The sequence below is a fragment of the Mastigoproctus giganteus genome, chromosome 4, assembly GCF_048544385.1.
Source record: "Mastigoproctus giganteus isolate SK-2022 chromosome 4, ASM4854438v1, whole genome shotgun sequence".
Taxonomy (NCBI): Eukaryota; Metazoa; Arthropoda; class Arachnida; order Uropygi; family Thelyphonidae; genus Mastigoproctus; species Mastigoproctus giganteus.
In genome coordinates, this window is record NC_143578.1 from 193,566,186 (window position 1) to 193,580,471 (window position 14,286).

General features: G+C 42.5%; 1 protein-coding gene across 2 annotated transcripts in view; it reads left to right on the forward strand.

Annotated features, from left to right (window-relative positions):
- Positions 1 to 2,499: 2,499 nt before the first annotated feature.
- The window catches only part of LOC150087293 (serine/threonine-protein phosphatase 2A 55 kDa regulatory subunit B beta isoform-like), a 217,783-nt gene continuing 205,996 nt past the window's right edge, over positions 2,500 to 14,286 (forward strand). For both annotated transcript variants that reach the window (XR_016546876.1, XM_090371959.1), the window contains exon 1: positions 2,500 to 2,781. Coding sequence is in view for 1 of the 2 variants with exons in the window: in XM_090371959.1 (XP_090228085.1) it covers positions 2,712 to 2,781 (70 nt within the window). In the remaining variant the exon portion in view is untranslated. The remainder of the gene's footprint in view (positions 2,782 to 14,286) is intronic.

Sequence of the window (14,286 nt, forward strand, 5' to 3'; positions counted from 1 at the left end):
ATTTTTGGAAATTGACAGGATTGAATTATGATGACAGAGCCTTTTAATTTTGAGGCAACAATCTTGAAAAGAACGGGAGAATCAAACTCCCGTTCTTTTCAAAGAGAGAGAGAGAGAGAGAGAGAGAGAGAGAGAGAGAGAGAGAGAGGGAGAGAGAGGGGGGGGGTCAGCTGGAGCCATATCTGGTGAATGGAATGAATGGGAGGGATTCATACCAGTAACCCCTTCTTGAGAAAGAAATCTTCAAACGATTAATGAGGAATGTGCAGGTGCATTGTAATGTAACAGAAACCAGTTTTTTTTTTTTTTGTTTGTTTTTTTTTCATTTTTTCATGAAAAAATGAAAGATCTGCAACAATTAGAGTGTTGGAACTACTGTTGCAAGAATTCGACGGGTCAGACTAGACTTTCATGAAACAAGAACCGGTTTTTGTTACACGAAACTACACCGGCATTCACGTTCCATATTAATTGTTCGAAGATTTCTCTCGTAAAAAGGAGTTACTGAGATCAACGAACTCCTACCCATCAGATTTCGCTCCAACTGACTTCTTTCTCTTTACGAAGTTAAAAATGAAGATGAAAGGGGAAACGATTTCATATCATCCGAATCATCCAAAAGAATATGACCAAAAATCTCAAGGAAAGAGATAACTTTGGAAGAATTTCAAGAATGCGTTCAACGATTAAGAGAGAGAGAGAGAGAAAGTATATAGGGACCCGTGGAGACTATTTTGACTAGGTTTCATAATAAATTCTCTTTCTTGAGCATTTTCTTTCTTTTTTTTTTTAGAATATATATATATATTTTTGTTTCATTACTTTTCAGATGTACTGTGTACATCCTCTCTTTTGCATTGATTTTTTGCATGGATGTCTGACGAGATTCTTGTACTACCCTTCCGAGTACCCTTTGGTCACGTGTAGTGGCCTTCCGTAGGCTTCCTATGCGTTGCTAGACAGTGGTGGTGGTACTGTAATGGTTCCATTTCATAACATCGCTGGCAGTCGACCTTGGACGGTGTAGGCAATTCCACGGATCGACAAGCCAGTAGTATGGCATCCAACAATAATACTCCCTCTCTCGAAATCAGTCATGGTTCACGTGCCATGATGTGAACAGCTAACTTGTGCGACCCAAGATACCTGTTTTATATATCAGTCTGAGTCACTTTTTCATCCAGGAAGGTCCGATGTACTGTGAAATACAGCGCTGTCCAGATATTTTTTGTAGTGTAGTCTACATTTTCTGTAGTTTAGGTCATCTGAGAAAGAGAAATTACATCTCTCTTTTTTTGAGTTTGGTCAACCCTTTTTAAAGTCTTAAAAACATCCACACTTCGCTTTCGTGCAGAGGAGTATTTATGAAAGAATATTCACTTCGCTTCCACGAAGTATTCATGTAGGGAGAAATGCATGAATACTTCTTTGTGCGTGTAAGTAGCTTCGTTGCTCTTCAACAGGTCGATGTCCTTTGTTTTCAGGCCTGCGTACAGTTCAATATGTGGCTTAATCGCTGCTTTATATCATTACCCCTTCGTCTCTACTTGCAAAATTTCTATATATCATAGAAAAATACTCCATATGCTATTGCGGCGGCACGTTAGCACTACTGAGAGAGAGAGAGAGAGAACTTGTCACATTGTATAATTAGCTCTGAATCTCTTTTCTCTTCAACTATCCTAAGTTTACCAATCAGGAAGTAATGGATTAATTTGGAATTACTGTTACTCAAGCTCAGAACCTTCCATTTACCAGACTTATTTTAAATGCCATTTTTCGCACCATCTGAACAATTTATCTAGGTCATTTTGAAGACAAACCCTTGTTACTGTTGTTAACTACCCTCCAAATCTTTGTATCATAGATAAACTTGCTAGTGAGGACCAACTACTTAATCTTATGGAACTGTGCTCGTGATCCTGGTTCATTCAGAACGGTAGCCGCTTATAACAACTTTTCTCCTACAAGTTAACCAGTTCTTTTATCCAGTGAAGATTACACCACTTTATACCAAGGGCATTGATGCGGGGCTGTATGAATGCCAGTAGTGAAATTTTTCCAGTGGGTAGTCAGGTTTTCATTTTTTAACAAACGAACTATCTCGGAATGCATAGTAGGCAACTGCACACACGCACATCCTGTGTGGGGGGTTTCTCCTCTTGATAGCGCCCTTGAAATATAAATAAAGATTGCTTTCAAGGGCAGCAGTGGTGTGTTTAGTCACGTGATCAAAAAAGGTTTTTGTTATTTAGTTTGCCGTTACATTCAGCAATAGTCCAGCATCCAACGGGTATGGTCAGCCAAATGCAAACACTGGATTCCGAGTGAATGGAAGACTGCAGCGAGTTATCTTTCTGATGTCTGCGACATCCACTCACCGTAATCTTCTTTCGCACAGCTGTGCAGGTTCAGTTTCGTTAAAAGAGCGCACCAATTTCCTTGATTCGGTAGCGGATGTGACGCAACTCCTGAGCCCAAACAAACGACGCAGTAGACTTTACTGCAGCGCGTGCATGCAGTGCAGGCTTAGACTCTCCATGTCTAACGGGTTACTTTGTTGTACATGAAGTGTGATCAGTTGCCGACCTTGCAGGGAACTTAACCTTCTGCTTGAATTTTCAGGTCAATTCACGGTGTATTTATCACGATCCTTTCATTCGCGTCATGGATGCCAAGGAGCGTCGCCACGAACCAGCCTGACCGCTGCCATGGCTGAACTTATCAGGCAGGCCAGCCTCACACGTCTTAGTTCTATCATCAACAATCTGCCCAAGAAAGGTGAGCTTTGACTTTCTTTATATCATTTACAAGTGCGTGTAAGTTGCTGTTTAATAATGTTTGCGCGTTTTTCACCATTAATTGACATTGTTTTTTTCTTTTTTTTTTCTTCTCAGTTCTTTTCATATTAATCTTGATTTGATTCTCTTGCTTCCGTATGTTTCCCAAATTACTTTAAATGAAGTGTGCCTTTCTCAAGCATTCAATTTGTTTCCACAAAAAAAAAAAAAAAAACCCCTGCTCAAAAGAACTAGTAACAACAAAAATCTAATGTTCATATGGTATAAAAGTTTGTTATATGAGTTAATTCACGACTATCTGAATGCTACTTTCATCATTAATCTCTTTTCTGTCCCTCTTAGGTTTATGACGGAAAGTTATCCACTTATCTAGATAAGGAATGGCATGTTGAAATCAAATATCTATTCAATATGACCATATCAAATGCATTAATTGGACACGGCGTAACCTGCAGCTTCCGATTTCGAAATAACTGTAGTCGCTACTTTAATGGAGTTGAAGATTCCACTGATAATTATAGTGGGTGTGGCAGGTTTCAATAAGCTTGGATTGTCTGCAAATTAAGCCTATTTCTTATATCATAAACAGTGAGGGTATTTATTTGATCACTGACCGCTTATAATTATGTCATAAAATTTCAAACGATGCATCCCGCTAGCTGATTCCCCCCCCACACACATTTTTTTCCCTGGATTAACCATTTGCCATCGATTTCCCCTTCTTCCCTCAATGGTCGGGTCACTTTGTTTCATCTTTTACCGCTAAAATGTCACACCTGGCAGCATGCCTTTCTGCACAGGTTTTCTGATGTACATCAAGCACTTAAAAGGCTAGCTGTGACGGAAAGAAAAGGGTGAGCCGTAAGCCGTTGCCATGACGATATGATATCGATCATTTTGTCTTCGCAGGTCGCTGTACGTGTGTTTTGGCTATCGTTTCCTTGCCTCAGGAACAAGGTGATGACAGCGTCTGGCAATGTCTAATGCTGGAGTCCAACTAACCTGTCGATTTAACCAACAGCTGGACGTAGTAATCATGAACTTTTTTTCTGTTTAATAATGGTTAGTTTTGATAACCAGACCAAGTATTTAATGCCAACTGCTTGGGAGTGTTATGTCAAAACAAAACTACAGTTTCTACAGATGACTATAAATCAGTTTCGTAAAGAACAAATTTAGACATTTTAAATGAGTGCTATACGGCATCGAGTTAAACAATATTTTTTAAAATTCTTTCTTCTCATCTTTTAACAGATTAAAACTGTTTCTTGTTATGATATTGAAAACGTTAAATTTTTAAAAAAATTCCCATGAGCGAAATATTCCAATCTAATTTCACCTGCTAAACTTCCCTCCTTGGCTTAATTGGTGGAGGGGTTAGAATTTAATTCTGTTGTTCCACAACACGCTTCCCGAAGGTAAACGCCATGAGATTCGGTTTTGCCTTATATAGTAAAGTGCAAAGTATCAAACGGCACCAGGGGTTCCCCCCAAAGTGTATGGATCATGTATATATTGTGTACGTTGTTCTTCTGGACATTTAGCCGCTGGGTCCCTGATGGGACCCAACGTTGCCCACACTTGGCCTCGTGGAGGCAGACCAGGTACCCAGTAGCTCTATATATTTTACTCTGGCAGGCCCTGCCACCTAGTTTCCTGAGATTTCAGTGGCTAGGGCCTATGTAAAAAAAAAAAAAAAAAAAAAAGAGGAAACTCTAGAATTGGAAAGCCAAATATCGTTGATCGTGGTTCAGTTTTGCGTGATTAAATTTAGACGTGTGGGACGTATGCTGGTGTATAGATAGAGTAGGGGAAGGAGACTGAAGGCTAGGGGAAAAGACAAAAGTAGGGGGAGGAGACTGAAGGCTAGGGGAAAAGACAAAAGTATGGGGACGACAGAGAAGATGCCCCTAGGTGGTCAGTAAAGCATGCCCATGCCTCACCAGGAGAAAAGAGGAGCAGCAGGGAGGGGGGACAGTTGTATCCCCCCGCCAAGGAGTGTGAAATAAAGTGAGCCAGGCTAGGGCCTGGTTCGGATCGCCCATTGGCGCGTTGTCACCAAGGTTCATTGTCCTACGTTGATAGTTGGTCTGAATCTTGTGGTTGTCACGTCAGGTCGAATGTCATACTTCAGGCGATGGTCTCGTTCTTGTGCTTGGTGTCATCTGGGTTGTCGGTCACATTCAGGAGGTGTCATGTCCACTATTATGATAGGTCCACTTCCTTGGAATACGGCATTGGGTTTTCTTTTCATTGTTGTGTATTTCTTCTTACTGTTGCAGCTCTTCTTCTCATGTTGAGGTCTTGAGCATACTTTGTGAAGATCTTGTACTCATCATAGGAGTCCAGGAGTTGGTTTTCCTGGGCCTGGAGTATGTAAGCAAGCTGTGTGATGAAGTTCCTGCGCAGGTACTCATAATTTGGGTATTGGTACATCAGGTGATGCCGTGTCTCTCTTTCCACACTTGAACATTGTGGGGTCCTCAATCAGTCTGAGTGCTACAAGTTTTTCGTTGAAGGGTCCATGGCCCGTTAGAAAATATGTTGAGTATAGTCTTGGTTGGAACCAGGGTGGTGATGTCGGATAGAATTTGTCGACATTGGGTAGGAACTTTCGCTTTATCTCTCCTTTGGTTGACTTTGTCCAACGGTTTTGCCATTCCTGTTTCAGATGAATCGCCAGTCGATTCTTTTCTGCTGTCTTGCCGTTTGCCGGTACCGTTTTGAAACCCATGAATGTCGTTGAAACTCCTTTTGACAAGTGATAGAGCAGGCTGCGTCCTGCATGCTGACAGTGTTACATATTCGGATCATTGCTAGGAGTATTATTCTTTGGATTGAGTCCAGGATTCTTTTGTTTACTGCCATCGTTGTTTTATGGTACCAGATTACGGCCGCGTAGCAAATCATTGGTAGGAAGGTTGCTTTGTAGTATAGGGAGAGATAACTCAATAAGAGAGGTTGCCTGGAAATTCTGGCGACCAGAGCTGTGTATCTTCTGATTTTAATTCTTAAGTGTTTCAGATGCTGTTAGAAGGAGAGGGGTTGTTGTCGAGTATTACCGAGGTATCTCATCTGTGTCTGCGCGGTAGCACAGTGGTATCGTCACCGTCCTCCCCACACCAACTGGAAAAGGCCCGGGTTCGAATCCCGTCGATGACGCGAGGAACTTTAATGGGCTTTTTCACTCCGTGGCTGAGTTAGTCGGTCTCAGGCGTAGATAGCAAGGTTTTTTTCCCAGAAACTGGGGTTTTTCGTCCAGCAAACAGACAAATCGACCATAGAACACAAGCAATTAACAGACATAAGACACAACACGGCAGATGAATTTAATTATTCGGGTGACCTAAATATAATAGTTTTTCTTTTTTATTTTTTTGATATCTCGTAGCCAGATATCTGTGTAGCCAGCTGTACAGTTGTTCCATTTATTTTGATCTGTGGTGGTCTTCTAATATTCAGTGTTCCTTTGAGTTGGATGGATGTAGTTTTCTCAGGTGAGATCTGTAGATGACTGGCGGTGGTCCAGTTTTGAAGGATCATTAGGGCGTTGTTTGCTAGAACTTCTAGTTGGGCCCTTGAGTCGGCTTCCACCATCAGGACAAGGTCGTCTGCGAATGCCTGACTCCGAACCTCTCCCAGGTCAGTGTTCTGTATGTGAATTTGAGGCTGAAAAGTCCTTCAGCGAATTTTGGGCTCCTCTCCCACATCATGTGGGGGGGAGGACAGCCAGCCAAGTGCTAAAATGCCCTCTGAGGGACGGGGCTAATTTCTTTTAAGGTTTTATGGGGCGATAAACACAATGGTAATATTCATTTTCGTGTAGGAGCAATAGAAATTAATCGCGTCTTCTTCCAACGAAAGTTGGTGGAGAAGGGGGGGGGGGTAAGTCACTGAACTCAGTTTTATTGTTTAAAAAAAAAAACACCTTTGTTGTCACTAAAAGTTGGGGCACTTTCAGCCCAGGTTTGCACTAGTGGGGGCACCCACCCCAGTCAAAAGCCAGATATGAGCGTAGCCACCGCGTTATATCGGTGCCTCTCTATGCCCCTGTTGTCAACCACATGGTGACCACTGCAGTATAACAACAAAGGATACAGATAGTAACGTTATCTGGCTAAAAGACCGTAACATTTAGTACGAAAGACTTTACGAAAGATCGTCACATTTAGAGATTTTAATCATAGTGTATAGTGTGTTTAGGGTCTAACGGCACCAGGGGTTTCTCACCCCCCCATCTCCGCGTAGTATACATTGTGGTGTGATACAGAACACTGTAAAGGCCAGAGGTTTAAAAGTGTATGGATATTGTGGTGTGTAATGTTTTGTACCGTTGTTCATCTGGTCTTTTAGCCGTTGGGTCCCTAATGAGACCCACCGTTGCCCACACTAAACCTCGTGGAGGCAGACCAGGTACACCAGTATTTTAGAGATTTACTATTTACTCTGGCAGGTCCTGCCACCTAATTTCCTGAGATTTTCAGTGGCTAGGACCTTTAAAAAAAAAAAAGCGGGGGGGGGAGAAACGCTAGAAATTAGGTCTGGCCGAAAGAGATATAAGTTATGCGGGGTGGAGTTAAATTTTTTTTTTTTTTTTTTGAGTGTGGGACTTGCGTAGTTTTGAAACGGGTCAAACGCTAGTCGCAAGATAGCTAGAGAGAGAAGGGAGACTGAAGACTTGGGGGTGAAACACAGAAATATGGGGTCAGTAGTGAAGATAACCCCAAAAGTCGGTGGTTTGTTTGTTTGTTTGTTATTTGGTTTTTAGGAGCATTAGCAACTAAGGCCATATTGCTCCAGGATATGCGGTGGTCATTCCCTGACCTTTCCGCATTCTCCGTATTTGGTGGTGACGGGCTCGAACCCCGCTCTAATCAAGAAGCGTGTGCTACGCACTGCTGCTCCTTCCCACCTGGCTACGGAGGCGCCCAAAAGTCGGTGGAGCAGGCCCATGCCTCACCAGGTGAAGATACGGGGTGGCAGGGGGGGTTACAGAGTAACCATCCCCTTGCCAAGGGAAGAGATGAAAAGTGAACCTAGTGAGGGTACCCGGTTCGGAATGACGTTTCGGCAGCAAACTGCACAATGTCATTGTCGGGTCGTCCTATGGCATTCCTGGGACATGTTGTCCCGTCCGTCCGTGCGAGTGGTCAAGTCCAAATAATGACTCCAGTTTAAGCCAGTGGTCAGTTCCAGATTAAGTTAATGATAAATTGTTCTTCAGATTGTAGCTGTTAAGTTTTCTTTTGGTTGACGCATCCTTTATTCTGGATGATGAGTGGTTGGTTTGTAGGAAAATTCCTGCTAAGGTTGTGGGTATGTCTTTCTTCTAGTAAAAAGATCCTGCGCAAACTGCGTTAAGGCTTTATAATTGTCTTCGCTCTCCAAGAGATATTGTTCTTGGTTTATTGGCGAGAAACGTATTTTGGTTATTAAGAGGCAGTGGAGGTCTTCGTATAGTTGGCAGTGGTGCATGAGGTGCTCCAACATCTCTGGCTGTCCACAGTGACAGAGAGGGGTGTCACTGAAACCGAAACTGGAGAGTTTTGCTCTTATTGCGCCGTGTCCCGTGAGTATGTAAGATGTCAGCAGTCCCGGTGAAAACCAGTTTGGGCTTTTGGGAAACACTAGTTGATTATCCGGTATGAATCTTCGGGTGACTTCCCCTTTTGTCGAAGTCGTACAGCGAGTTGAGATTTTAATCATAGTTATCATTTTCTGAACCATATCTATAACTGATCCAAATAATTTTGAAGTATCATAACCCTCTTTCAGGCTACGGAGCGGCAATCGCCGCCGGAGCCAACAGCAAATTTAGGTCATTGACTCAAACAGGTCAAACTTAGAACGTTAATAGTCATGACATGATGAGTGATTCAGATGAGGCTAAAATTGTTGGGAGTCGCCGTTCTTGAAAGCTGCCAGTCCGGCCCTGGTCTTTTTTTTATTTTATTGTTAACAATGCTCCCAACCTTCAGATCATCAGCCGAGACTGATTTTGACCTTCAGGTCTGATGCAGTCAGCCCAAAAGATCTTAAAAGGGCTGCTGATATTTTGCACCAAACCCCTCTATAAGACAAAGTTATAGTGGACACAATCGGTTTAATTCCAGGTTGCTATTCAATCAACTGTTTCAAACTGCTATTACTATCATAATATCTAGACTTCAACCGGTTACAAGCTTCTAAGTTATAGCGGGATCCAACAATCTATGCGTCCAGAAGGAACAGGGCGCCATCCCTAACACAAAGAGGGTCCGGTTTTCGGACTGCTTGGGTGTTATAACGTGGCTTCTTAAGAACCATCCATCCTTTCTGGCTTAGCCTATTCTCTACAATGCTAACCACAGCATCATGGCGTTTGATACGAATGCCATGTGTCCTATGACACTTTTGAGTGCCATGTGTGCCATGTGTCCTATGACACTTTTGAGCAATGTGGGCAAGAGACTCGGTTACCAGACATCCAGCCCTGCAATTTTTCTCCCAGCTACTTCTCCTTTATGTTCTAGAGATGGTTGGAAGAGCATTGATTCTTGTTCTTACTGAATCTATATAAGCATGGCCGGATAAAAGTCTGGACCCGTCTCCCACCTACCGATGCTGGGAGCGTACTTTTGCTGATTCCTTTAAGGCACAAGTTCCAGTGCCGGACCAAGGTATTTTCACGCCCCGGGCAGAAAGATTTTTCGGCGCCCCCTTTGCTAAGGATATATATATATTTTTTTCATGATTTGTAAAATTTGGCGCCCCTTAAAAAATGCTCCCTGGGCAAGAGCCCTGCTAGCTCGTGCCTTAATCCGGCACTGGGCACAACCAAAAAAGGATGAGTGTGAGACTGCTCCACCACCCCTTCACAAGCCCCTTGGAATCAAGCCTAGCCCTGCCATCTAATAGCAATTTAATTGCACTATTTAACTCTCTCAGAACAGCTGGAGTAGCTAATGATCTAATCAAAATTGAAGGAGGGTGCTGCAGCCCCTCAATACGCTCTGTTTTCAGAAGGGGGATGGTCCAACGTAATGGTGATATACCTAATCCCCCCTCTATAATGTCAGCATAGAAGTAAGCAGTCACTACATCCTTCGGAAGGTGAAGCCATTGCTTTACAGCCAGCCTCACCTGGAAGCTGTTATCCTACCAAGCACTAGTTGATGATAGAATCTGGGCAATAAATAAGTGCGGAGGATAAACAGCCTCTGCTGGGACTTGAATGGAGCTTTACGAAGCCTCACCAGCAGGTCATCCAGGGAAGCACTGACCAAAGCCTTTCCAGAAGGAGTGAATTATATCCCTAGATATTTCCAAGACATGCCTACAACACCAGTTGGTAACCCCTCATTGCCTCTTAAGAAGCTATAGCCCTCAACTATCATTTTCTTCTCCTTTCCTGATGGTATAAGAGAGAGTGTCCAATACTTGGGCATATTTACTATAAGCCCTCTCCTATTGAAGAATTGATATGCTCTATCCAACATGCGTTGCATACCGATGGACGTACTAGCCACCAGGATGAGGTCATCAGCGAATGCCATAGAGTTTATCTTACTAGTATTAATTTCATGCCCTACATGTCTAGGTAACTCCACAAATAGAAGGTCAAGAACAAGGTTAAATAGCAAGGGGGACAAAGGGTCTCTGGATTCGCCGAAAAACCTCAAAGTGGTAGCACAATTTAAATGCATCCTTCTAATATATCCTATAAAAGACCTCGGAAACTTCTTCACTAAGGCCTCAATTATTGCATGAAACGAGATGTTATGGAAGGCTTTTTGCAAGTCGATGGAGGCTAAGTGCAGACGTTTCAGGTGACTTCGAGAATGATGAATCATTGCCTGCAAAAGAAAGACATTGTCAACAACTCCATCCAAAGGTAAAACTGCTCTCTGTCGAAGATCAATCTTTACTACTTTCATGATTCTCTTGGCAAGGATCTTATGAAATGTTCGTAATAAGTTCTGTCCATTATCGGACGAAAATCTATTGAATTTGTTGACATCTCCTTTTTGGGCACAGATATGGTATAAGCTCTATATAAGGAACTACACTGGTGTGCAAAACTTAAGGACCAACACTATTCCTAAAGGTCACAACCACAAAATCTTTACTTAAGGTACTCTTTACTGATGAGAATAGATTCAGTCTCAGCAGTGATTCTGCATGTCAGATAATCTGGCGAGAGGTTGGCACACGTTATCACCCCGCAAACATCATTTAAAGGAATCGATATGGCGGTCGAGGTTTTCTAGTCTGGGGAGGCGTTATCTTGGATGGACGTACACAACTCCAGATACTGGAAGGCGGTACTGTAACCGGTGCACGCTACTGTACTGAGGTAATCCTTCCCCGTGTGCGTCTGTTCCGAGGTGCCATTGGCTCCGAGTTTGTATTTATGGATGATAATGCCAGACTCCATCGCACTGCAGCTGTGATATGCTTTTGGAAAGTGAGGGCATTGTTCGTATCGATTGGTCTGCCCGTTTCCGACGATCTAAATCCCATCGAACACATATGGGACGCTCTGGGGAGACGCCTAGCGGCTCGTCAACACCCACCAGAAAATGTTCACCAGCTGAAGATGGCGCTGACAGAGGAATGGACGATGTTACCGCAAGGACTTATCAACAACATTGTTCTAAGTATGACCAGGCGGTGCAAAGCCTGCATCGACATTAGGGGTAGCCATATCTCCTACTGAGGACCACCTCTTCCCTTTGTTCCATCTTTGTCAGTGATGCATCTGTATCATGGCAGCCAGTGCTATGTTGTCATTTTTGAATGAAGTCCCTCTATACCGTTTTGTTTCCGTTTTTGTGTCGGTGTTGTTTCCTTCATCATTTCTGTACCTCACGAGGTTACTTTGGAATGCTTTCCCATTTCCAGGCCACTCCTACGAGAAGCTAAAGGTGAAAACCTGACTGGTCCTGAAATTTTGCACACCAGTGTAGGAACACAGTCGATCCAGAGGAAGATGCGAAATAAATATATAAGAAACTTGGAGGGAATATTCCTCAAAAAGAGCGGAGGAACATTCAGGACCAGGGCTTATTGTATTTGCTGGAAAAGCTGCATTTAATTCCGGTATACTGATTGGACTATATATTGACTTCTATAACTCATCATCTTCCTCATGATGTTCTGCAGTAGACTCATGCGGATCTTTAATGGGATCTCCACAGAAAATATCCGTCCAGAACTTCACAAAATCTTGGAAACCAACTGTATTCTCTGAAGTGGTGGCAGGATCTAAGATGTTATCAGCACACCTTTTCCGATTCTTGTAGAAGAGCTTCTGAGTCTGGGCATATTCCCGCTTCCTCTTCTTCCTCCTACTTCCTCGTATCTCCTCATCGGTTGCTCTCTTCTAAGAGCTGGACGTGGACGACGAATTGTAACTTCTGAAACTGTAATATTCATGTTGATGAAACAGTCTACCTCCTCCATATCCAGTCTGTCATCAATATCCTCAGCAAGTAAATTCTTCAGAATCCTATGATTAAAAGTCTCCTCTGGCAACTCCGCTAAGATCCAAGGATCCGATCATGCAGGGCTTCCTTTTTCAATGTTATAGGCACACTCTCCTTTCCCAGGTATCCACTTTAGATGGATGATAAACAGATACTGTAGACTCAGGAGATCGGTAGACACTTGAATCTGGATAGGGCGCGTCATAAGGAGAGGCGCCCACCGCTTCCACAGGAATAGACTCAGGACTTGACTGCTGCGGGGGCTCCCTCGGAGTGGCCTCCTCTTGCGAAATACGATTCAGTACCTCCAGATAAGATGCCATCCTCCTTCTACCTTTAATTGTTTCCACCGTCCGATTAGGGAAAAGGTTTTGCAGATCGATGTTCCGAACAGTGGTTTCAATTAGATCAGCCTCGTCGGCTTGTGCAAGTAATAACAGTTCTTCGGACCATCGCGCTTTGACTCGGTGCGTGTCGATAGCTCCATTTGTTTCTATAGGATGGGCTGTCTTCACATGAAGACCGCGACCTGATTTGGTGGAAAAACTAGCACAAAAACTGCAGCCCAGGCTTTACCAGTGACAGACGGTCTGGAAGGCTTATCATCCCGGCTAGTGGTGACAGGAATCCCAGGTGGTGGACTTGAATCGCTCTGGGCTGCTCAAGATACACCCTGTCAGGGTTGGGAGCCCCGACAGAGAGAACAAGCGTGCATCACTTTCGCCAGGCTAACCTGCCCAGCCGACAATACGAGGAGGTAGGATGCTCCGCACATGTGGCTGATGTTAGTCGCCACTTCGAGGGCCAAATACCCAGGCGTTTTACTCTGTAGACAAAACCTGATATTTACGTCCCTTTGCTCCTCACAGTTTAAAGAATAAATTTGACGTTATCATTTTATAATTAATATTAAAGCAATTTAAACTGTTTTAAAAGAATAAACAGTTGTTTTGCAAAGTGAATTTGGCATTATAGATATAAAACGAGCTGGTCTTTGATTCCGACAAGAATCAAATTAGTTTTTGTTTACCTAAATCGTCAGCAAACTGGGATATCGCTAATCCCTCAAAAACGTTCAACATTGTTAACATTTTTTTTGGTATGATAATGCTTCAAAAATTATAATTTCATTGAACAGGTGGCTAATTAGTCCCATAGTATTCCAATTTATTCAATTTCGATGGATTTGAAAACAATTGAATAAACGACTGCGTATTAACTTCTTCTTTTTATTAATTAAAGAATTGTACTTTTCCACGTGACTAAATTTTAATTTAGTTTATTGTCAAACAAGTACAGGCCTCCCAATAGAATTCAAATTACCAACATTTCTGGATTCTAAAACAGAACCAGAAACATTGTCATGCTCTCCTTTTATCGATTCTACATCTGACGTTTTACCGCTACACTAAATCAGGAGTCACTTATTATAATAATATATTTTTATTTCCTTTTATTACCGAACACATATTGTTACAGAACACGAAGAAAGGCGCATTCACTATAATGTATGATTGATTTTATTTAAATGTTACACGTGAAATTAAGGAAAATTACAAAAATATAATTCTAACATCATGTACAAATTATTGACTTACGTTCATATCATTCGCAGTCTGTGAAAATCGTTGGCGATCCGGATATGGATCGTGGACTTCAAAGAAATCAATGTATTTCCTCTTTCAACCCATACATTGTAAATACAAACTGGTTCCTAGCTGTCAGAGAATACTAAAATATGTAGTATAAATGGATTAAGATGCACTAAAGTCCTGTTTACTACCATGAGACAAAATTAGGCATTTCGGTAACAGCATCCCTCTCACAATGGATACCAATATTGCATTACTGATTTGCGTAATTTGACTTCTGTTTCAACGCAACACAGAGCGCACGGGTGTTCTTCCCCTGACTACTAGCAATTACTTCACTCGCACGAGGAAGTGGTTTAGAATTTCCCATTAATATAAAATTTAATCTGGTTATAGTTGACTGATCAAGCAAATAATAGCCACGGG